The following is a 26,286-nucleotide window of genomic DNA, read 5'->3' as shown; positions in this document are numbered from 1 at the left end:
TGATTTGCAATGTACAATGAATTCTTTCAGCAAATTTTCAAATAAAAATGATTGCCTATTGTCAGCCAGCAAAGCCTTGTACTTAGTAAAACTTCATTCTAATTAGGCTGACACAAGAGGAGTATATTTAAAATTAACAATGTTATTCGGCTTAAGAAAATTTTTCTCCCAATAAAATTTTTGCAATAGAGCATAAAAATTCAACAACTTGAGTGAAGATGGGAGTAAGAACAAACCTACTTCGAAAATAGCTGTATATTCCTTGAAAATGCTTAAATATGCTGAAAATCTATCAAAATATCCTCTATCACGTTGAAATGGCCAAATATGCCTAAATACAATATGTGCTTAAAAGCACCTCAATTTAATTAGTTTCTTCATAATATGAATTTCTATATATTTATAGAACACATCACTATTACCAAAAAAAAAGTGCTTAGTCATGAAAATCTTAGCTTTTCCTCTTTTATTCTTCAGAAGTGGGAAGCGTTTGTGCAAGTCTCGGAAATTATAATTTTGGTCCCTGCACTACTTGGACTGAAAGGAAACTTAGAGATGACCCTAGCTTCTAGACTATCTACACAAGCCAACCTAGGGAATATGGACGACCCTAAAGAACAATGGAGCATGATTTTGGGTAACCTCACACTTGTACAAGTGAGTACGAACATCGCTTTTGTAATTTCCATAATGTTACTTATAAGTTACACTTGTCTCATGGAAGCAATCTGTAATGCCTAGTATTTGAGATGTGTGCGAGAGCCACTGAGACACTCTATCAAATGTTACTCCTAAATAAATCTCTTGTTGACAGTATCAGTCAAAATATAGAAATAAATACTGAAATTCTTGACCACTTATATTAAAGAATATAATTGACCCGAGGACAATGCAAATGTTATCTGTTTCAACTCGCGTCCTTTCGAACTTAAGTTAATAACATAACTGTGTATTGTGAAGAGCAAACACTTGTTACATATGATTATATATGCATGAAAATATGAATTCATTTACTTGTCTTCAATTTCTTAAACGACAAGTAAATTGTTTAGTTTCAAGAAGAGGTAACAACCTTTGTTGTTGAATATGACAGAGTTTGTCCAATGGACTTTGAGTAGGTTACAAATGAGGATAATGTGGAATCAGGAAAATCAGGAACACATTTTTGAGGTGTTAAAATTTCTAGCGAAGAATGTTGGTACAGTTGGAAGTCCTTCACAATACTTTGTGTAAAATGTTTATATTTCAATGTAGCAAAATCAGAAAGTAATAATACTTAACTATGTCATTGAATAATGAAATTTCAATTAAACTAGCCATTTTGCAAATTGGTTTATGATTTTTTCTTTCTTTTTCTTTACAGTGTCAAGCAATTGTGGTTGGATTTTTCGCTGCTGTGGTGGCTGTCATAATGGTTGCAATCTCAAGTCAAAATTTCAATCTACATCACACTTTGCTTCTTGGTGCCTCGAGCATTATTACCGCTTCCGTCGCAAGTTTTATCCTGGGTACGCACCAATCTCAAAGCGTCTGCATCTTTCTGTATGTATGTGTGTGTTTCATTGTTGGGCTATTAGAAGATACCTGCTTTGTTTTAGCATGATTGGTGCTAGATACACCACAGCACTGAATCACGGAAAGTTTGGACGTGTAGGACTGATTGGGACTGTTGAAGTTGCACAATACCACAAAATATATAGTATCAGTTGGTACAGCATGTGTACCCGATATGTAAGGAAAGGAACGCGAACGATTACCAAAAGATATGTCGAAATGATACAACTTGTCACTCGTCAAAGCCTCTTGATAATGTAACTCAAACCACATTAGAATCTCATAAACTTATTCTGTAATCTGAATTACCGGCAGGCATAGGCGCACCTAGAATTTTTCTAGGTGAATGAAGGCAAGAATATGATGTGATATAGCACTGGAAATACAGTTTGCAGATTTTTATAAATACTCATTTTTAAATGCAGAAGCACTTCAGTGTCCAGTAAATCCAGTCCTGATTAACCTACGTGTGCTAAACTTTTTTTAAAACAATATTTTGACAGCCTGGAAAAGAATGTTCTGAAGGGATCCTTTAATGAGCTCTATTTTATGTTGCTCGATCATTTTGTTATTCGTCGAGGTTTGACTACATCATCACTTTTCACAATATTTAGGCAAACCTTTGTAAAGGTACCCTACACATCCCTCACCTCTAAATCCAAGAATACCTGTACATTCGCAACTAATGCTTACAGAACTTTCATAACAAGTTTAAAAACATGTTTAATTATGGAATTAGATGTTTCTACTTTCACTTTAACGCAACAAGAATGAAACAAGTTATTATCTCATCATGTAGACACTATTTTAATACTTTTAATAAAACTGACAACTATCTCCAATCTAGCACAGATGTTTAGCTTCTCTCTTGAACTTGCCACTTATACACGTATAAAACTAAAACGTAAAATAACTGTAACGTAATTACATATTAAAAATAATAAACAATAGGGAGAACTATCTAGGTACATTTCAGAATTTACGTAACGTATAAAATAGTTCATCTTGAGTATTTTTTTATTATTTTTATTTTTTTAATTTTTTTTTACCACTGTATTAAACATTTAAGTATCTACGTTTCAGAGGCTGATTCTGCCTCCGTCCTCAGGGTAGTGTGTATATCTAATGAATCATTGTTCAGTCTCTGGACACATGAGTTGTTGGGGGACGGCGTCTAATATGGGGTGTAAAATCTGCTGCTTTGGAGGATTATTTCCAGTGGCCAAGGCTCCACCTCGTCTGCTGGTCTTAAGATCTGTTGTAAATGAAGGTGCCGGGTAGTATTATCACGGTGTCCCAGGCTCCACTTTCGTCTGGTGGTTACGTCAAGATCTGTTTCTATGTGTAAAGTGCCAGGGAGGATTATATGCGGTGGCCCAGTCTCCACCTTGTCTGTCAGAAGGACAACCTTGCTTTGGCCAGTCAGCATACAAACGAGGATCAGTGTAGCACACGCACTGGGAGAACTGCAGATAAGTTGCACATAAGCGGCACTGAAGAAGACTAATTTCACTTTTTCTGGTTGATTACTAACATTATCAACTCATAATCTTCTGACAAGGTGGAGCCTGGGCCACTGCGTATAATGCTCCCTGGAATAAAGCAGATCTTGACGTGACCACCAGACGAAAGTGGAGCCTGGGACACTGATAACTCTACCCGGCACCTTCACTCACAACAGGTCTTTACGACCAACAGACAAGGTGGAGCCTTGATACGAAATAATCCTCCGAGGCAGCAGATATTACACCCCATATTAGACGCAGTCCACCAACACCTCATGTGTCCGGGGATTGAACAATGATTCATTAGATATACACATTACCCTGAGGACGGAGGCAGAATGAACCTCTGAAACGTAGGTACTTAACTATTTAGTACAGTGGTAAAAAGTCCAGAAAACTCAAGATGAATGAATCACCACTGCTCAGCAACAAAGAAGTATAAAATAGTTGTATCACAAAGTATATGAGTAAATGTTGAATATAAGAGTTTTCATATATTCCTTATTAAAATGCTACCAATTACATTTACAGGTTTGATCACAGCGGCTGTCATTGTAGTTTCACGTTGTTGTAACATAAATCCGGACAACGTAGCAACTCCTATAGCAGCAAGTTTGGGGGACATTACCTCTTTAGCACTTCTATCATGGGTTGCAGTTTTGTTGTACGATGCTATTGGTACGTATAAAGTAAATACTGTGAGCATGAACGTTTGAAATAATACATACACAGGGGTACCGTATAACATAACATATATTTAGGGTTGATAACCTTTGAAGAGCATATCTAATATTATAACATGATGCAAAGTAAATTCTATTCTCTTGACTCAACTAAATGTACTAACTTGGTTTAATAGCTGTTGATTTCTTTTTGGTAGTATCTGCAACTAAAGAAAGTACCGAGACGAAACGATACATGGCATCTCGTTTTGTGAATGAGTAATCTTCTCGTCTCGTTTCCATATCTAACTCAAGTCTCATTTCGTCTCGGTCTCGAAGGGAAAGTCCTAATCTCGTCTCGAGTCGCCGAAAAATAGATATAAAAATGTAAAAAATACTTATTAAAAAAACGACCTAAAAGCATAAGTGTTTGCACACTAAACAACACCTGTTTCTTTTACATAAATAATCAAAACAGGAGAAATGTTTATTTGTTTACATATTTTACATTTTAATTTAAGATTTTTAACGAGGTGAGATTCTACAAGAAGTCTCAAACTTTAGAATCTACAAGAAGAATCAAACTAGATTCTACAAGAAGTCTCGAACTCGTCTCGATTTTACATTCATCTGTCTTGTTCTCAGTCTCGTGTCTACAAGTCCCGATGGGTATACTTTCGCTCTTGTCTCGATTTTTGAAACTGTGGTCGAGATGAGGCGAAAACTAAAGTTTTGTCATATTGGTATCATCTCTACTTGCAACAAGGCAAGGGATACCTCTGTAAGCAAAATTCATTTTCTGAATTGTGAATATAGGTAACAAAAAAACGAGCAACCCCTACTGTTATTAATTCGAACCACTTTCCCTCAGGGTTTACATGAAGCATATCTCGAATACACCTTACAGACTAGAATTAGGACACCTTATGAATATATTTCTATGATGGTTATTTCAGGTCGCTTTTCCATCTCTTGAGTTGATCGTGGCGATTAGGATGAATGATGAACAGATGAAAGATGTTTAGATAATCATACTTTGACTCGTGATATGTCACGCTGAATACTCCGCCATGAAGTGTCGGCGTCTACTCAGAAAGATATAAAATTAGCGTCAGTCAAAAGTCATTGTAGTCCAGCAAAAGCAGCAAAAGGGCATGTCCTTGAGATCGACAACTAAAATTACATACTAGCAGTGGCGGCGATTGGGTTCCAAAACCGGGAGGGGGGGTGAAAGACAGTATATTTGCTTTGTAGATAAGATTTAGCATAGTGCAGTGGCGAAAAGTGGCGGGGCAACTGCTCCCCCTCACCGCCACTGCATACTAGTATGTCCGACTGCATTCCATGCAAAGATATTACTTCTAACTTTCAAAAGATCAGTCATGGAATATACAGATAGTATACCCAACGACAAAGATAACAGTAGGCAAATTGTACATTGCTATTTTCATTGTTTTTTATATTCCACATCCTGTGTTGTTTAAAGGAATGGAATTCGGTTGATTCGAAGCAGATGTTGGCCTCTACTCATTAACGTTTTTATTTCAATTCCATGTCATCACCTTGTGGAAAACAAACTGAATGAAAATGGCGATGGACAATTCCCCTACTGTTTCTTTTGCTCTTGGTTGTACTGCAATTTTGATTATTGAATAGTAACCACTTTTGTCACCGATTATAGAAGATATCACGCTGTCAATTCGAATTTGAAATTGTAAATAAGGAAGAAGGTAGCAGAAATATAAGCCTAGAATATCAAGAACCACATTTATTTATTTATTTATTTACTCAGAGTTTATGTACAACATAAAGTAGTACAATGAAACTTTGGGTTTAAGATGTCGGCTCTTTAGTTTCTGGGTTCGAGTCCCAGCCAGAGATTAACCTAAAGTGGGGGAAAATGACTTAAAGTAACCTATGTACACTGTGATTCTTTAAAACATTTTAGAAATTCACCACATATAAACTTTGCAACGGATAGTGGCAATTCTGATATCGATATAACGACAAATCTGGGTGCGAAATCCTGGGTGGGGGGATTTCCACTCACCAACAATCTTGACCTCAAAAATCCCCCCATACCAAAAAATTTTGAGGTTGAGAGTTTTTGTTACAACAAACAAGAGATAAACAATTACTTTTAATTTAAAATATACTGTACTAAGAATAATATCGAATACATACACAATTTTGTGTAGTTGTGAGTTTTCAATGCTTTTTTTCTCTCAGGAGATCATTAACAATTCTTTATCAATACGCACAATAAAATTAAAATAACAGTGCAAAACAATAATAACTATGAAATCTAATTGATTTATATTAACATAATGCAGAAACTTAATAAAAACTTACACATAATAAAACCACTTCAACTATTTCATAATTTATTAACATCTTTAACCAGTTAGTAAAGGACGTAGTTTGCTACTTTATAATATCTGATATATTTAAAAGTAACAAACTTATTTATTTCTGAGTAATTAATAATAAAAATAATAATATATTTTTAACTTTGTAATTTATTTTTACTTTTAAAACATTATAAATATTATATTAGTAGAGTAAATATGTACTTCTGAGGCCAACTCTGATTTCTTGACTAAACGACCACAAAAAGTTGAAAAACTCACTTTCTCTCCCCGTTCCGCGCCTCATTTATTACGCTGACGACGCTTCACGGGTGCAAAAAGGCAGTGATGAGTGAAAGAGGAGCCCTCCTCTTCTCCTCCTCTTCTCCTCCTCTCCTCTTTGAAAGAGGAGCCCTCCTCTTCTCCTCCTCTTCTCCTCCTCTCCTCTTCTCATCTTCTCATTTTCTCATTTTCTCATTTTCTCATCTTCTCATTTTCTCATCTTCTCATTTTCTCATCTTCTCATCTTATTTTCTCATCTTCTCATCTTCTTATTTTCTCATTTTCTCATCTTCTCATCTTCTTATTTTTTAAGGACCAAATGTTTGTAGATCGTGATCTTCGTAAACCTCTCTTCTTATCCTCTTATTTTCTCATCCTCTCATTCTCTCATTTTCTTATTCTCTCTACCTTTAGAACATTGTCGTCAACATTAGAGATGAAGTTGGAGTGCTGGAATCAAGGGGGGCCAAATGTTTATATATGGTGATCTTCGTAAACTTTTCTCTCGGGGGGGAAGGATGTGGCATATACACGCGCGCGCGCTCTCATCTTCTCATTTTCTTATTCTCTTATTCTCTTATTTTTGAAAGATGAGTGTATTTTATCGTAATTTTCCAAGTCCGGGACCAAATGTTTATGTATTGCGACCTACGTAAACCTCTCCTCTCATCTTCTCATCTTCTTATTTTTGAAAAAATGAGTGCACCTTATCGTAATTTTCCAAGTCCGGAGCCAAATGTTTATATATATCGTGACCTTCGTAAACCTCTCTTCTCATTTTTTTATTTTTGAAAGACGAGTGTATTTTATCGTAATTTTCCAAGTCCGGGGGACCAAATGTTTATGTATTGCGACCTACGTAAACCTCTCTCTCGGGGAGGGAACGATGTGCCACACACATACGTGCGCGCGCTTATATATTGTAACACAAACAAACAAACAAAATAATAATTGTTGTTTTTAGGATGCCTGGCCCCTATAACCTCGCCAGGGTGCGTGGTGCCCAACCAAAAATGTAAAAGTTTTCTAATGGCTGCGGTTATAGATTACCGCACCTCTGTAGAGTTTCACGTGTTTTTTTTTTCCCCCAAACTTCCATGAAACCCTGCAGAGGACCTCCGTAATGCATGCAACGTGTACTAACGACTCTAGTATTATTTGATGTGATATTTTTTGGATATAGAGTTTTATTATAAGATAGATAAAAATGATTATGTTTATTATAATATTTTCTTGATGAAGATGGAGAATGTATGTGTGTGTGTTACAAATAAAGTTGCATGCTTATTTTCTAGTGTGTGTGTATATGTTTTTGATGTTTCGACAGCATCTGAAACGATAAAAAAGAAATTTTATTGTTAATTTTCACGTGTAAAAACAACAACAAATTTTTTTGTGCAAATTTTCTGATTGTCTCGTGCTATAGTGCAAAAAGATATTGTAGCTGATAGCTAATGAAATTGAGATTTGTAACTGATCTGAACTAGTGAAATTCGTATTGTGCCATTGTAACTGATTGTGCTAGTGCAGAAAATTTCTTATTGTGCAAGAAAAGATGTTAAAAAACTTGTTAAAACTGCTCTGTGACCCTCTCATTCTTCACGTCGTAGGCGAAGGACTTCTCTGCAATCAGGATGACACTGCATAGGGTATCCTCGGGCAAGGCATCGTGGAACTCGCAGACGACCTTGATGTTGGTTCGATCGTTGACCACCACCTGCTTTCTCTTAGATGTGTTGATGACGGTCATGGGTCTCCGTGCTTTGAATTCGCTGGGCGTGTAGTACATGTCCACACTTCCCTCGGTCACGCGTTTGTAAGCCGAAAACGCTTCGTAAAGTTTGAGGTAATCGTTTTTGGTCACGTCGAGATTGTAATTCTCGCGCGGGAACACTTCGTTGCGTCCATTCTTCAGATAAACGTTCTTGATCTTGCAGTCGTCGAATTTGCTGGAATCTTTTTCCTGATTTTTGTCCCTCCCGGTCTGAAAGAGCACTACGACGAAATCTGGCATGTCGAACTGTATGTTGTTGAACTGCGTTGTCACGTCGAATTCCATGTGACTTCCGGACGCCATCTTTTGCACGCACTGGTAACCGTGAAAGTGAATCGGCACCTGCGGACTTTTCAAGATCTCCGCTTTGTACTTGAGGGCGTAGTTTGTTTCGTATTCCACCACCGGCATTCTCAATTCCATGCTCCGAATGACGCACTTGGCTGCTTCGGGTAGAGTGTTGGCTATCGGCGTGGTGCCGTCCGGACCCAAAGTAGCGTATCGCATCAGTGCGTCGTTGTCGTTGGCCGCTCTTCGAAACGTAACGCGCAGTCCTCCCTTCCACATGATCTCCTTGTAGTCCGAGAAGAAACCTGGAAGCAGACGCATGGGAAAGAGCACCGTGTGACTTTTCGTCGATATTTTGGTCCCCGCTTCGAATCCTCCCGCCTGGTAGTACGCTGCGTCCGTTTTGGATAATTTCAATGTTCCCACTGCCGTCGACGTGATGCCTGGATAATCTATTCTGTCGATGACGGTGTTGTGTTTCCTCACCTCCACCTGCGAGAACAGGTGAGGCACGAAGTTGTCTACGAGTATCAAGTTTGCTGCTGCGGGAAACGTGTCTCCGCTTTCTTTCTTCACCACGTCGAATTGAAGGTAGAGGTCCGCTCTGTGAGGATGAATGAACCCGTCGCCTACGTCAACGTCGTATTCGATCTCCCTGTTCGCCTCGTTGAGATTGGCGAACGTGCGACGGTTGGGAGGGAAAGATTGCAATTCGTAACTTTCGATTTGCTCCATTTTACATGTATGGTTATTTATTATACGTTGATCTCCACGATGGCAGTAGTTGTTGCACCTGCGAAATCTACCACGTCTCCTTTCTCGTTCGTCACCACCAACTCTATGTCGTCTATGCGGTTGCGACATACTGGAAAATAGATCGGCGAAGAGGGCGTGTAGATGATCGGTTCCATGAACTCGGAACTTGGTTTGAAAGTGGCTATGATTCCCGTCTGCTTGTGACTTCCTAATAATCCGTCCGAGGATTTCGTGATCATACCTTCTGCCACGTTGCAGTGTACGTTCAGAGTTTCTATGGCCAAAAATTTAGGAATGTTTGTTGCCACATGCTTGATGCCAGCTTCGAGTTTTGTGTTGTTCTCGAAACCTAAAAGTTCTCCTATGGTGCCCAGGTCAACGGTCTCCGTCGCCGAGAGGATTTCCACTCTGTGCGTGACCGAATTTTGAGAAAAGTACGTGCCTTTGGGTAACTGAGCTTGCAAAGTGGAAAGATTGTATTGTCCTGGCGTGACGACGATGTGTTCGCTTCCGACGCTAATTTTGTTGTTGTGCTGCGTAACATTAGGTATGAGGTACATGCTGTAGAATGCACGCAGAGCCACGGATTTAGGATAGACAATGTCGTCGTGCAGCGTGAGTTTCAAGATTGAAGATTCGCTCGTGAGATGGAACACGCCCATCCTAGTGATGCTGTTTCAGGTTCCACAGTACTTTCTGGAAATCCTCGATCGTAGGGTTATTTATTTTAGAGAGAAAGGCGAGCACGGAGAGGCAGAGATGACCGCAGTTCACGTCTCCGAAATCTTGAATGCGTTCGTCGTTGTAGTATATGGAGGTTTTGCTTGTTTTCAGATAATGAATTAAATTTGTAGGTGGAACACCTCCAAAAGAATCGAAAACGAATGCTTTATCATTATCGTTTTTGTGGTAACATATCCAATGCGTGCCTGGATTTTCTTGACCGTCCAAGTTGACTACTCCACATTCTCTTTTTTTCACGCTTGAAGGTAACGAGTCGGACATGAAAACTCCTCTGAAGTGTTTGATTTGTAACGGTTCGATCAGAGATTCAATGTCTCGGTTGGTGAGTGCTTCTGTTTCTTTTTTTTATATTTCTTCAAAGCATCGAGGTTGCTTTTTTGTTTTTTGGTTATACCTTTCCCCTTCTTCTCCATAGCCAGGTTGTGACGTTTCTGTTCTTCCAATTCCGCCTTGTTCTTCTTCGAGTCGATGACGGTTTTCGCAATGGCGGCACTTCCGCCGGCCAAACTTCCAACGGCCCCCAATGCTGCCAGGATGGCCGGGATGCTGAATATGAAACCTCCAATCTTTTGCTGTTTCCGCGAACGCTGCAACCTTTTCAATTGAGGTGTGCTGAGCAGCAATTTCATTCCATGTCCTTTCGACAAGCAAGAACGTTTCTTCTCGCGTTGTTTCTTGGTGAGTAACCCATCAAGGGTACCTAGATTTTTTAGATTGGAGTATGGTATCTGGTACACGACACCCTTGGGCTTCATGTTGATGCTCTATGTGTTATTTTCACGGTATGTTATTTATATATATTCTGAGATTTTTTCTTGTGTAGTTTTTTACGGTATGTTATTTATATATTTTCAAGGCCTCGCAGTCGTTACACAAATTCTATAACGTGCTTTGTTTTCTTGCCAAGAAGTTCCTTTGTCCCCTTGTACACGATTCGAGTTTTGTTCTCGATTAAAATAGATAGCTTCTCGTTCGATAACATGTTAGCGTATCGATCTGGTAAAAATAGACTGTATTGTGCGTTGAGCAACAGGCGTACCTTGGGGCCATACTGGGTAGAAACGATTGAACCGGAAGTTATCGTGTAAGATTTGTCGACTTCCAATTCCCGAATTTTTACATACTCAAATGACAAATTTAGCATTTGTTTTAATGCTTGGAGCTCACTCATTTTTTCAGTCGTCATATTGAAGAAGAGAAAAATTTCAGTGTGTGTGTTAGAGAAATTTAATTGTTTTTCACGATGTGTGTTATTTATATATACCGAAGATTATTTTTTTCACGATGCGTGTTATTTATATATCAAGTTTTTTGACACGTATATATATTATTATTTTTTAACAGAGGAAGAAAGTTCGTGCTTCGGAAAACGCGAGGATGTGCGTAGTGATATCTTTCCTCTCCTGCATAGACTTGTACCAATCATCAGTATACTGTCTTCTTCCCTGCATCGCCTCGTACAGTTCGTCCGACCTATCGTCCAATTTTTGCCCTGCAGCCAAAAGCAGAATGTTGAGATCATCGCACCTCAGGCCGCTGATCTCCCGAAGAAGGTCCTTGAGAACCATTTCACAAGGGATGCGAAATTCCGGCATTGTTCTTGCTATGTTTACAAGTTTATTAACATCTCCGTTAACTACCTTTTTGAATATTTTAGATAGTAGCTCGGGTGGCAAATTAGTTATGCAATCCATGTTGTTTTTTTACTGTATGTTATTTATATACCCCACCCCAATTTTTGTTTCGTGTTCATGGCGATGGTGGTGCCTAGTGCGGCGACCCGTTCACCCAACGATGCGTCTCTGCTGACGAATCTTTCGAAAGCTGCGTGCTCTAACTTTCTGTCTGCTTCGTGACGTGCATCCAGATCCGTCTGCGTGGTGTTGTAGGCGATGTCGTGATCTTTGCATGCGGCGTCCAACGGATTCACACCCTTGTCTCCTCTCTCCAATCTTTTCTCGAGTTTGGTACCCGGTCCGCAGTACTGGTAGCCAGGTAGATGCATCTCGAAAGGTAACTTGTTGATGATGTCGTTCACAAGCCCCTTTCCTTCGGCCACGTTCCAGAATTTCGGAGGCAGCGTGTTGATGATTTTGATCAGGTAACCTATGCCCTTGTCGTCGTTCACGATGAAGTTGGAAAGTTTCGTGCTGATCATGTCCACGATGCCAACCTTCTCGTTGTAGAAATTACGGTTACCTGCATTCTCCTCGCCGGCTATCACCAACAATCGGTCCACGAGTTTCCTAACGTCGTCCACCCAAACGAATTCTTTGGGTAACGTGTTGTAGCGTTTGACGCCGCTGCCTGTTTTGACCTGGTTCCAAATCGGTTTGATGAGATTCCTGTACTTCTCGCCGCTGCTTGATTTCACCCTATTCTGCGAGGCGTCGTTGTTTTGGTACAAGGCATCCGTCATGATCAGAATTTCCTTGTAACTTTGGTAATCTTCGTCGGTGTAATCTTTCGGCTGTTTTTTGGCGACGAGTTCCCACAGTCCCACCGTACCCGGATACCTGTTCCAACTATCCTTGTCGCCTAAATTGACTTTAATGTCGTTGCCTTCGAAGGTTACCTTCGATTTCCCAATCTTCCACACCACACCGCCACCTTCGCTGGTTTCCATGCTGGGATACAATCCGAACACTTCATCCTTGTCGAATTTCCCTGTACTCAGGTAGTCTCGTGCCAAAGGTCCCAACTCGATTTTATCCGAAGACGACGACGTGCTGCCTATGGCTCGACGTCGTGCCGGTGCATCCTTCAGTTCGAACGGCGTCGAAGGAATGCTTGAAATGGGCGTGGGTACGGCATAACTTTTAGCTGCGAGTGGTACGAGTTCATTAATCAAATTTTTATTTTGTTCCGTGACACTTTTAATTTCTTTACCTAGACCGCTGATGGCATCGATCACAGGTTGATCCTGACGTTTCTTCTCTTCGTAGAATCCGCGATTCTCGGATTTCCAACCTTTGAAGCGTTTCGCGAGGTAATCGCGAAGCTTGAGATTTTCGTCTTCAATTTTTCGTTTCCTCATGACGTTATTTATATACGTCGTTTCTCACAACGTTGCAACGTTTAGAAAGTCGTTGATTTTGTTTCTGTATTTTCCGTCGTTGGGTTTCCTCGTCATGTCTACAAAATTGGATTGATCTTGCTCATTTATAGGGTGAGAGATGGAAGGCTTCTGTTGCTAAACCTTTGGGTTTAAGAAGACAAGAAAATTAGTTGGTTAATACCGAGCTATTAGGAACTGGCATCCTTGAAACTTCATGCTGCAAGCCTCGTCCTCTACATGTTTATTTCCGACATAATCCTCACTCTCGTTATGCTTTTTTTTTTTTACAGATAACATCAAAAGCCGTGACATGCGATTTTCTGGCTTTTTCATTCACAACATGGATATTCATGTTTCTCATCACATCGCAATAATGAGGATACTCAATACCATATAGGGTTTGGCGAGTCTCAGAGCTCCAGGAAAAAATAAACTCCTGTAGGATTTTCCGTGTAGCAGTGAGACACGCTAGTACCGTAAATTGAACTGCACATAATTTAGATTTTATTGAAAAGCAAGCAGAAGCCGTGTTGGGAGCATTTTGAAGACTGGAACGGCTATGCAAGAACACTTATTATAATGTAGACATTTCAGTATAATATTTCGAGAATTGCTCTTCGGTACTTAATTTAATCAATTGTTAGACAAAACACAACATTTTGAAATGAGAATTCCTTTTTTGGTACTTGAGAAACTATTTAACACTCTTCGTAAAGCTGTATACACTATTTCCAACTTTTTGAGCCTGAAATTGTGGTGAAATCTCTTTTCTGTTCCTACAATAGTTAGCCCAGTTTTTTTAACAGTACATCTACAAATTCCATGGAAGTGTACCAGTTATCAGTAGTTACATTTCTGTTGGTATCAAAATTAGGTTTACACAGTCTTACTACAGCCTGCCTATGTATAGAAAACTTTTTCTCGTTTTCACATTACTCTAGCCTATCTGTTCTAATGTGTTCTGATTATTAGTTCTAGTTATATTAGTACCAAGCGAATAGCAAGCTTGAGAATTGACATTAAATTCACTCAGAACTTGCAAAATTGCTTTCAGGGTTGACAAATCTCATACAACTCGGAAGTACTGCAAATCTAGCGGATGACATGGTTACTCGAAATATGTCCTGTTCCGTCTGTAGCAAAAAAAAGATCGAAAGTTTTTGTTGTTCTATTTAAAATTATATTGTAAATAAGAAGTCCAAGGAAGCTTTTCAGTTCTGTAAGAGGCACAAGTTGTGAGCACAACTCTATCAGAATTAACATATTTTTTTCTCACATTTTCAATTTATTTTTTTTGTCTATTTTAGCATGTTCTCCTGCATAGTGTCTGTGATAATGTAGCCCCATGCATCAACTGGAACTACTTTGTTTCTTCTTTGTAGTTCGGGATGAAACAAAAAAATATATATATATTCCGGGACTCTGGTATGTTTCGTAGTCTCCACTGAAGATCTCTTGAATCTATTTTTTATCATAAAAATATTTGTCACTTACTGTATCAGGTCTACTGCTTTGGTTGTCTTCATCGCCGTCAACTGACACATATGAATCGGTATCATGATTGCTTTGAATATATTCTTCGTCCTCTGTATTGGAAAAATTCAATATCTGACACATCACTTAAAATCTCGGCAAGCATATTTGCAAGTTTCTGTTCAAAGTTCGGATCACAAAAAAAGAGGTCGCATTGCCTGATATGTTCCACATTTTTTTTATTTAACTCACAGTACACACACAAACACAGTCGTGACGTTCGCTAAAACCGACACAGTGAGAGGGGTCTTCATATTGTAAGGCCAGTTCATCTGCTTGCTATTAAAAAAAATAAATGCCGAACCTTGCAGGACACCCGGGAAGCCTTGAACTGTTCTTGTTGAAACTAAGTGACACTGCTGTGAAGTAAGTCGCTCGATAGTTTTTTAGTATTCAGTCACCAAGCTTGTGGTAGCTATTCTAAGTAGTTGAGTCTATATTTCACTGGAAATAATGTGTTTTCTATTGTTGAAAAAAAGCAAGCTTCCAGTTTGAATGAATAAGCTATTTCGTCCACTCCTGTTGGGTCACCTAGCAAAAAGTTGAAAACAATTTCTTGAAGAGAAAAAAAAATACTGTTTCTTGTCACCAAGCGTACGTACATGAAGAATATGCATGAGTTGATTTATTTATTTCTTCTTCTCTCTTTCCGAAGGCATACGCGCTTCTTATTCAAGAACCGGAATATTTGTGCCTTTCGAATCGAATTTAAGGAGGGAGTTCCATGACAAACATCTACTGAAGTTTTTAAGATGAGCCCCGCAGAGTTTTTGCATGTCCTCTCCCAAGTTAGTGTCTCGTACTTGTGTTTTCGGTTTCCAGTGTGGACAGGTTAGAAACGAGTGTAGTGAATAAGAATCCCTCGGGCCTAATCCTTAATATATATAATATTGTCATTATTATCCTGCTGAAAATAATGTTATGATAGCCGTCGCCATTTCAGAGTGGCAAATATTTAACTCTATTAATTCTTGAATTTTATTTTAGGTTAGGCATATTCAACAAATTCTTTTTTGATTACAATGCAACAATATTTTACATTTCAACATTTTCGTAGCCGTCTAAACGTTTGAGAAAACCTTTTTTTTGGTTCAACGTTTGTTCGTTGAAACGTTTCAACGTTTATGCAGAAAGGTTGAAACGTATTGTCACGATTAGTCGAACATGTCGCGAAAGGCAAAATAAAAAAAATAACTCCCAAATTCAAAATCGACCAAACAAGAGATAGTGAAAAAAAAACATGGAACCTTACAACATCTATTGAATAATCGACATTTTGCTGAAATGTCTCAGCCATTCGCTGGATGATCATGAAAAATTACATTTCTAAAATTGCAGGGAGAAAAAATAATAATCTAGAAGTCTCGATTGTGATAACAGAAGAGATGGACGCGACGAAAAAACAAAAAAAACATAAGAAGATTAATCGATGCGGACAAGATAAACGATGATCTAATCAATAACATTACAGCATTAAGTGCCATGCATTCTTTCCTCGTTCGTAATAAAATTTAACAAATTATAAAAAGGATAGCAATCCTTTTTAATTGAAGTATGTTATAAAAAATATATATATATTGAAAGTTTCCAGTTTGTTTTATTTCGCGATTTATCCTCATAGCCGCGATAAACTTAGGAGGCACAGGCTTGTATACATTCCATCTTTCGTTCGGAGGGACAAGGTAAACCGAGCACCTAACCAACCATTCAATAATAATAATATTCATGAATTTTTGTTTGAATTGAGAAAATAAAAAAAATAATCACCTCCTTTAAATATCACATCTACTCTAAAGCATTCATTTGCTGTTCATATTTTCCGTCCTTGAATTCGAATGTATGTTTTGTCTAACAATTGATTAAATTAAGTACCGAACATTATCGAAAAGCAATTCTGAAAATATTATACTGAAATATTAACATTATAATAAGTGTCCTTCCATAGCCGTTTCAGTCTTCAAACTGCTTCCAACACTGCTTCTGCATACTTTTCAATAAAATCAATTTACCGTACGCCCTGGCCTTTTGCAGATTAACGAAAAATCGTCTAAAGTTTGAAGTTGTGACCCTTCTCTATACCGTTGCAAGCTTTTTTGTGGTTATTCAAAGTACCTCATTTTCGCATATTCAAATACACACCAGTGAAGAGAGTTCATGTCTTATTAGTAATTTTTAAATTTGTATTTTTGGGACCATGCACACACTTCCTAACATTGTTGCTTTGTAGTCGATGAGTTGTGCGGAAACGAGTGTAGTGAATAAGAATCCCTCGGGCCTAATTCTTAATATATATAATATTGTCATTATTATCCTGCTGAAAATAATATTATGATAGCCGTCGCCATTTCAGAGTGGCAAATATTTAACTCTATTAATTCTTGAATTTTATTTTAGGTTAGGCATATTCAAACTTCTTAATATTGGACAGTGTAACCACTATGTTGTCGATGGAAACGAGGCAAAAACAACATTACCACTATGCTATCGGGGTGAACGGCATTTTTCCATTATCATTTGTGTCCACACACAAAACTTCGTGTCTGTCTGCATCCATACCTAGATCGAGAAATTCGAACCATGCCTCAGCCCCTTGTGACTTATTTAATTCTTTACACTCATCAAAATATGTGCTTAATAAAATGACTCAATCGCACGAGCTATGACATCCTCTGTAAGCATCCAAGCAACCACATGTATAAATTATAGTCTCCCACACATAATGCTCTTTCATGTCCAAATAGATTCGCTTCCTCCACCATCAGGGCAGTGGGAACTCGTGTACCATGAGGGGTTGAATAGACCTAAAAAAAATCGGTTGGGATGGAAAAAAAATAGATAGAGATCTTTCTCAGATCAGGATAGGCTTGTATTTGCTGTCCTCGGGTTTAAGAAGCCTAGTTAGTTAGTTGGTTGTTTCCCCCCCTGCACCATTTCAATTTTTGAATAATCACTTGTTAGTTATGAACGCACCGTTGACATCTTGTCTGATTATTTATGTGTTTGGGTTGAGGCTCCGTATTTGCTCGCAACATTTATTTTCTTCTTTTTCTTGTTATATGATTTTTACATTAGAAACGACAGATTTCCATTAACAGTATTTCATGTTATGGAAACATTTAAGTCTATACGCCATCGGGGGTGGGATTGCAACCTACGTCATCCGACAAAAATCAGGATCGGTATTGTAACATTTAATTGCTTAGGTCATTTTTAAATATGTACAGCTATAGGTAAACATTGTAACTTGAGCCCTCAGAGTCGTAGACCGGCATCGAAATAAGAATTATCCGTTATGGTCTCCCTCCCTTCTTTGCATGCATGTTGCGCTGACATGTAAATAAGCGCTATGCTTTAATAAAAAACAACCATTGTACAACTGTATAGGTCCTCGTCCATCTCATGCCAGGGACTGGGTATATCTTGTGCACAGTTTATAGTGGCATCATATTCCTTCACCAGATATCAAACTCGAGAGACTTGCAAGACAGCTCAGGTTATAACTTACTACGAGGTCTGTTTTTTTTAAAAAAGTAATAATCGTCAGTCCATATGACAATGCTTGCTGTTTAACTAACAGTATTCGAATCTCTGAGGGGCCGGGGCATTCCACATTTACCTTTGCTAGAAAGCGCAGTGCAATAAATGTTCTTTTTAAGTTAAGCAATAATTTTGACATTATATTCATGTCCATTCCCCCAAACTAGATTTATATACACAACCAACTCGCTCTTGCAATATATTATTATCTGATGCGACATTGTGAAAGGTTCTCGTATGTTCGCGAAACAGGAAATACACGTCATAGCTTCCGTGAATCGAAAGCAAGGTTACTGGGGCACGCAAAATACCGTAAGAAGAATTATATATTCCAAATGCAGGCATCATCATTTTTTCTCTTGCACAAATAGAATAATCGGGCTGAATTTCCAGTCTAAAACCACCATGTTCTGGCAGCAAGTATCAAAAACCTGTGGTAATTTTATTATATGATAGGAGGTGAGTGAAATGGTTGTTGCAAGTTACCTTTTAAACCCAGTACGTGTGTAGGAAAAACTGCGTATAAGCTGTATCACACTCTCTCTGTCTGTGTGTCAGGTGGTTGTGTCGTTCGCTAGTTGTATGTCACAGCTTAACCCGTACTAGGTAATATTTTTACATGAGGTAAGTTGGTATATTCTGGTAGGGTATATGTTTCAAGCCTCTAGCTGTAGAGCCTATTTGCAAAAAAATAAGTTTGGTAACACTACTCGTCGAAAGCAGCTCAAACAGTGTTGCTAGCTGTAGGTTAATTTTCCCCGTTATACAATTGCAAGAGGTGAGTTGCTTATAGCCTATCTGGAAGGCTTGGTGTGTGTGTGTCCATGGCTTATGTCGTAGGTTAATAAAATTTGCAATAGATCTTGTGTGTGTTGGCAACCGTTAGCCCTTACATGTGATATAGCAGCCTTACTTATTGTAAGACATAGTGTGTATGTATGAGTGGGGGAGGTTAGTTTAGTTCACGATAGATCGACCTGTCACGCTATGACCAATTTCTGCTTTTGAGTCACCTGTAAGGCTATAGATCACACTTTAAATTTGCTCACTCTCTCTGTGTCTGTGTGTCAGGTGGTCGTGTCGATCGCTAGTTGTATGTCACAGATTAACCTAGGTAATATTAACTGTACTTCAAAAAATAAAATTGTGTGTATCTCATGTCGAACTAGAAAAAAAAGCATGCAACTTTATTTGTAACACACACACATACATTCTCCATCTTCATCAAGAAAATATTATAATAAACATAATTATTTTTATCTATATCTCACAATAAAACTCTATATCCAAAAATATCACAACGTCAAATAACACTAGAGTCGTTAGTACACGTTGCATGCATTACGGAGGTCCTCTGTAGGGTTTCATGGAAGTTTGGGGGGGGAAAAAAAAACACGTGAAACCCTACAGAGGTGCGGTAATCTATAACCGCAGCCGTTAGAACCTTTTTTTGGGTTGGGCACCACGTACCCTGGCGGGTTAGGGGCCAGGTATTCTAAAAAACAGCAATTATTATTTTGTTTGTTTGTTTGTGTTACAATATATAAGCGCGCGCACGTATGTGTGTGGCACATCGTTCCCTCCCCGAGAGAGAGGTTTACGTAGGTCGCAATACATAAACATTTGGTCCCCCGGACTTGGAAAATTACGATAAAATACACTCGTCTTTCAAAAATAAAAAAATGAGAAGAGAGGTTTACGAAGGTCACGATATATATAAACATTTGGCTCCGGACTTGGAAAATTACGATAAGGTGCACTCATTTTTTCAAAAATAAGAAGATGAGAAGATGAGAGGAGAGGTTTACGTAGGTCGCAATACATAAACATTTGGTCCCGGACTTGGAAAATTACGATAAAATACACTCATCTTTCAAAAATAAGAGAATAAGAGAATAAGAAAATGAGAAGATGAGAGCGCGCGCGCGTGTATATGCCACATCCTTCCCCCCCGAGAGAAAAGTTTACGAAGATCACCATATATAAACATTTGGCCCCCCTTGATTCCAGCACTCCAACTTCATCTCTAATGTTGACGACAATGTTCTAAAGGTAGAGAGAATAAGAAAATGAGAGAATGAGAGGATGAGAAAATAAGAGGATAAGAAGAGAGGTTTACGAAGATCACGATCTACAAACATTTGGTCCTTAAAAAATAAGAAGATGAGAAGATGAGAAAATGAGAAAATAAGAAGATGAGAAGATGAGAAAATAAGATGAGAAGATGAGAAAATGAGAAGATGAGAAAATGAGAAGATGAGAAAATGAGAAAATGAGAAAATGAGAAGATGAGAAGAGGAGAGGAGGAGAAGAGGAGGAGAAGAGGAGGGCTCCTCTTTCAAAGAGGAGAGGAGGAGAAGAGGAGGAGAAGAGGAGGGCTCCTCTTTCACTCATCACTGCCTTTTTGCACCCGTAAAGCATCGTCAGCGTAATAAATGAGGCGCAGAACGGGGAGAGAAAGTGAGTTTTTCAACTTTTTGTGGTCGTTTAGTCAAGAAATCAGAGTTGGCCTCAGAAGTACATATTTACACTACTTATATTGTAAAATTTATATGTATGTTTGTGGGTTACAGTAGGTGATAATTATTTCTTTAAAGGTATTCGTATGTGTCATCTTGTAAATATTCTGTACTTGACAATAATTGAATATCATGATTGTAAAAAAAAAAAAAAATTATCATTTCAGAAACTGCTCCCTGGGTTTCACCTGTTATCATTGTAGCATATTTACTTGCTATTCCTCTTTGGTTCTGGATCGCAAAGAAAAATAAGTACACGAAATCAGTTCTTTATACAGGATGGACGCCTGTGCTTCTAGCCATGTTAATTAGCAGGTAATGCACATGCATCAATTAACATCCATGACGGCATGTTTCAATTCAATTTCTGTGATGATACTGTTGTTTTGTATCATAAAACCAACCAAAACGTTACAGAGATGGGAAGCTGCATGGAGACATCACTGACCATTTGGAATATGAAAATAAAAATGCTTACGTTATGATAATTCTTTAAATTTTGGCTATTTTCTTCCGATTTTTTACCGCGACGATGAAGATGAAATGGATGATGGGACATACTCAATGATAACCCATGTGAGTGCCCGTGGACATTTGTATTGCATTCACTCAGATTACTTTAAATTGTTTGTTTATTGTCCAAATAGGAGTAAATTATATAATTATAAAGAGCAAAGTAGTAATGTTCTTCTCACCACAACGGATTTTTACATTGAATTACTTATCAAAGCACATGAAACAGTAATTCACGTGTGCACTTTCCATGGTTGAATATAGCAAATTTCTAAACAGACTGAACGCAATCATTGGACAGATAATATTACCGAATCCGATAATTCATTATCATTTAAGGCAGTTCAAAGGATATTCTAATAAGTTTTACAATTACTAGGATAGTTCATAGGATTTCTAAAGAGTAAGAATACTTAATTGTCTTATTATTAATTTTTGTTTACACAAAAAAATGGGTATCTGAATCATGTTTGGAAAAAGTTAAACTTATCACATATATTTATACACAAACTGTATTCTTCACCGCTGTTTAATTTATTATGTGGTTGATTGATTGATTTGCTTCATTTTACTTCGCTTTGTGCCACTTTTGGCTAATTTGCGAAGATGTGGATGAGTGACGATATGATGAAATTGATGAATGGACACTAACAAACATCTATGCCCAGGCCGGGATTCGAACCCGGGAACCCCGGCGTTGTAGCGCGATGCGCTAACCACTCCGCCACGGGGTTATTGTTATGTGGACATTTATATACACACACAGCAAATTATACTGAAAGTCTACCATGTATATTGTATAATAGTTTATAAAATGAATTTCTTTCAGCTTCGGAGGGTTGATTTTGGACTTCATGGTGGCCAATTACACAGGACTGGCCGTGTTCCAGCCTGTGATCAATGGAGTTGGAGGCAACTTAGTTGCTGTCCAAGCCAGTCGGATAGCGACTTCATTGCATAAGGGAACGGAACTGGGAGTCCTTCCTTCAGGAACAAGGATCTGCATTAGTCCTTTCTCTGCATTTTTCTCAAAAGGTAAGAACTGAAATGCAAAAACAACAATTCATCATTTAATTTGCTTTTTCTTTCATGAGTATAGGCTAAAGTCATGCAGTACCTATTATTAATTATTAACGTATTTAATTATAATCCATCGAAAGTTTTGTTCTTGATTGTTGTTGTTGTTGTTGTTGATTTGGTGTTTAAAGTTCACTTTATGCACAGTAAGACTAATCGAGACTGGACCTACAGTTTAAAGTGGGATCGGAACCACTTGTGCCTCCACTCGAAAGTTTTGTATTTATTTTCTTCTAATGTTCAGCATGTCATTTCTTCTGAAAAAGTAAACTTCTGGAAGACGTATTTTTATTTAAAGTAATTACAGTTTTCTTAGTTAAGTAGGTTTTTATTTGTTGGCACAATTGCATTCAGAACCAATGATAGATTATATGAATTTACATTCGCCATTCACTTCCAAATCAAATTTGTATAAGAGTGAATAGAATCCAGTAGTCCGGTAACAGCAGATTTTCTTTTATACACATACAGTTTCAACATAAGGAAAGAGTACCACAATTCGTAATTAATCAAGTTGTGAAAATCTTATTCTTCCTCTTTAATTCCATTGACTTGTTGCCCTGGGATCATTTTAGACAGCAAATCACAATCTTACTTATCACAGGTGTCACATTACAAATATGTTGGCATAATAAGTGCGAGACTATAAGAAGAAAAAAGGAAAAGAAACAGTTTATGTAGCCAATGGGTGGACAAAAGTTATGCATCAGCTATAAATGGTTGTATAGGAGTGCGAGTAATATTTTAATTTCACATTTCTCATTTGTTTTGTTCTTTACAGAAATACACTCGAAAACCGTCCGTGTATTGATGTTGATGGTGATACCAGGGCACTTAATATTTGCGTACCTGATCGAATACATTCAAACTGGTAGTCCATATCTCACGCCATTATTTATCGTGTTTTACTTACTTGCTGCAATTATACAGGTAATAGATTACTTATTTGCTTGGCATTTACTACTTTAATTTGCTTTTAGTAAACTTCTTTGATCACCAGTTACCAAATATTTATTCAGCATGTCTGGTCATGCAAGGTAGTAAAGAAATGCTAACAGATGTCGTCTATTTCATATTCTGAAATAATTCGGTTTAGTAATATCAACTTCCATTGCTTATCGTTCCACAAATTGTTCACGTCTCAAAAATCCATTTGGAACCTAATGAACTAATAGTTTATCTGAGATTTACAAAGCTAATATTCTTATTATGTGACTGTTTTATCTATTTCAATATTAGATAGTTATTAGTATCCAAAAGGGAGAAAATAGCCTAGAAAGTTGAGAGAATAAAGAACACATTTCTGAAAACAGTGGCCGCGGTGGCTCAGTCGGTAACGCGTCTGACTACCATGCTAAAGGTTCCGGGTTCGATCCCCGGCCTTTTCAAATCCGGGAACTTTTCTAAAGGCTCCGGCGCCCACCCAGCGTCGAATGACATGGGTACCTGGGGGAAACCCTGGGGGGTAAAGGCGATCAGGGGTGTGATGCTGATCACATCACCCCCACCTTCAGTCGTGATCAAGAAAAGGTTGGGGCGTTACCCCTATACGCCTTCATGGCGTGGTGCTAAACACAGGTGAGCACTTTACTTTTTTTATTTCTAAAAACAAGCTTCTTTTGATTATATAGAAGACATCTCTGTATCAAGCTTTTGCACATCCATTCTCTTTTACGAATTGTTGGAGTTATTTTGCTTCTATCGGTTCTTTTCATTGCTGTGTCTTTTGCTGCTACAATGATACATTGTATGCGAAACTTACACAATAAAAAGCAGCTTCGATGTGTGTTGCTATGTGTGGAAAGGACCACTATGATAATGCCATATGTAGCATAAACGGACAGATTTCATGGGATGATAATACGCTTGATTACGCATTCCCTGACATTTGCAAGAACTGCGTAGTGTACAAAATTTAACCTTGTATTTGATATTTGTTTGCAACCTTCTCCATGAAGCAGTCCACTCAGATTTCTGAGAATTTTGCGGGCTGCAACAATAATTTGTGAAACTGTTCATAGCCTACTGGCTTGAAATTTTATTATTAAACTTTACTTTTACTTGAAAAGTGCAACAAAACAAGTAAATATCTTCATATTCTTCTATTATTAAATCTCCCTTGTCATAAAAAAATATAAAACAATTGTGTGTCCGTATTTGTTCGACAGAAGTAACTAACAAAAGTGAGCCATTTTATTTTTCATATGAGTATTATGTATTTTTCTTAAGTCGCTTTTCTATCTCTGTGGGCCAATCATGACGATGAGGATGAATGATGATTAGAGAAACGCCCATGTCCAGTCCGGGACTAGAACCCGGATCCTTTGGAAGCGAGATCGTGAATCGACCTGTCAATGAACTCCGAAACCGACATGACTGAATTTTCACACACGGATACGGGTGCTAGCCTCCGCGGCAATGTTGGTAGCGTAACACGCTACGAAGCCAGATGTCCCAGGTTCGAACAATGGATGTATTACCGCATTTGTTCCATTAACCAGTTAATCTTCCATCCATGCCATCGCGATTAACCCAAGAAGTAGAGAGCGACGTAAAATAAAAGCGTTAAAATTGTACTAGCAAAGTCTATTTATTTTTTTCGTTTTGTTAATTCCATGCTAGTAGATTAAAAATTTGAGATATTTAGAATACACCGTGACGTTTTAGACCTATTCTCTGTTAACCCTCACATTACCAAGCGGGGTATTCTGACTACCCTAGGTTGATTTTTCCCTATAATAATTTTATCTGAAGAGCTACATACTTGTGGTTTCATGACTTGTCCTAAAATTATTGAAATTGTATTCACACTCGTGACTGACTCATTTTTTTTGTTTTTATAATTAATATTGACGGGATATATTGGTGGGATTGTGAGGCTAACCCGCTTGGTATGAAATATCTTATCTTCTTATTTGTCAAAAATGAAAGTTTTACGAAATATGTCTCTCATTGATCTTCTTTATTTAATTTTTCCATTGTTGTGTTTTACCATACATCCATTGTTTAGCTCAAATAACATATATTGTTCTCTATTGTGTCAGGTTACTATAGTTGAGTTGAATTAGAGCGCGCATACATGGCAACGCTGCACTAGTGTCACCATACGGTGTTTATGTTCAGTTTAAATACTTTTAATAATTTGAAAAACTGTATTTCAATACTAAATAAAGATATTCATTGAAAATTACAGAATCTAAAAACAAATATTACATTAAATCACAAAGTTGTATTGGGGTAGTCAAAATACCCCGCTTGGTAAAATAGAGGTGTCGAAAAGCTTGGCAATGGGAGGGTTAAACTACGTTAATATGAGCTTCAATAAATCATTCACAGTTCACGAAGGTCATGCTTATATAATTAACTTTCATATTTTACCATTTACTAAAGTGAGTTTTCCTTTTGGTTGGTGTAATAAGAAAAAGTTTTCAGTAAAGGAGGGAGAGGAGATTCTCGTGATTATAAAAATCTACTCTTACTACATTTACATTAATTACAATTAATTACAGGTTGCAATTCTCTTGTATGTGGCATACATCCTCGCCCATCTTCTGTGGTCTTATAAAATGGATCCAGACAATTCGGCTATCCCATATCTAACGGCCCTCGGCGATTTGCTCGGAATTGGTCTGCTTGGTGTAACCTTTGTATTCTTGTCCTTACTTGGAGATGAAGAAGCTGTGTATTGAATATTGAGACAGTTTCCTGCTGTGGAAAGAAGAATCCAAGTACTACCAATCCTATTTGTAAGGCAATAGCTATTCATATGTTGAATAATGGATTGAATCTCCACTTTCACGCTGTATCTTTAGTCGGACGAAGAATCGGAGTAAAAAAAGCCATATGCTGTGGATGGAGGTGCATTTTATGATAGAAACACATCATGAAACAGTTCAAGTTGGGTTTTGAGTAATGTCACAAAAACACTGGGCTTTATTTTGGAATAAATTTCTGTTCAGATAAGTTGCTTGTATGAGAGCTTATTTTATATTTCTTTAAGCTTTCATGTTTGTCAAATGTAATCATTATAAGAAAACTATTATCTCACACAAGATAAACTCATTGATATATTATTTTGTTTTGTTTTTATTGTGGGAAATGAATAAAATTGGACGGCTATATTTTTTGTATGTTTC

General features: G+C 37.8%; 1 protein-coding gene across 1 annotated transcript in view; it reads left to right on the top strand.

Moving 5' to 3' along the window:
• The window catches only part of LOC145980663 (solute carrier family 41 member 1-like), a 39,935-nt gene extending 13,859 nt beyond the window's left edge, over positions 1 to 26,076 (top strand). Inside the window, exons 3-9 of the mRNA XM_083113720.1 lie at positions 478 to 657; positions 1,364 to 1,508; positions 3,591 to 3,737; positions 20,728 to 20,875; positions 21,903 to 22,108; positions 22,932 to 23,080; positions 25,660 to 26,076. Of these exons, the coding sequence (XP_082969846.1) occupies positions 478 to 657; positions 1,364 to 1,508; positions 3,591 to 3,737; positions 20,728 to 20,875; positions 21,903 to 22,108; positions 22,932 to 23,080; positions 25,660 to 25,839 (1,155 nt within the window). The 3' untranslated portion in view covers positions 25,840 to 26,076. The remainder of the gene's footprint in view (positions 1 to 477; positions 658 to 1,363; positions 1,509 to 3,590; positions 3,738 to 20,727; positions 20,876 to 21,902; positions 22,109 to 22,931; positions 23,081 to 25,659) is intronic.
• Positions 26,077 to 26,286: the final 210 nt, after the last annotated feature.

Source organism: Lepisma saccharinum, chromosome 2, assembly GCF_977018435.1.
Source record: "Lepisma saccharinum chromosome 2, izLepSacc3.1, whole genome shotgun sequence".
NCBI classification, from domain to species: domain Eukaryota; kingdom Metazoa; phylum Arthropoda; class Insecta; order Zygentoma; family Lepismatidae; genus Lepisma; species Lepisma saccharinum.
The sequence above is the reverse complement of the archived record's forward strand: the minus strand, read 5'-3'. Positions and strand labels throughout refer to the sequence as shown.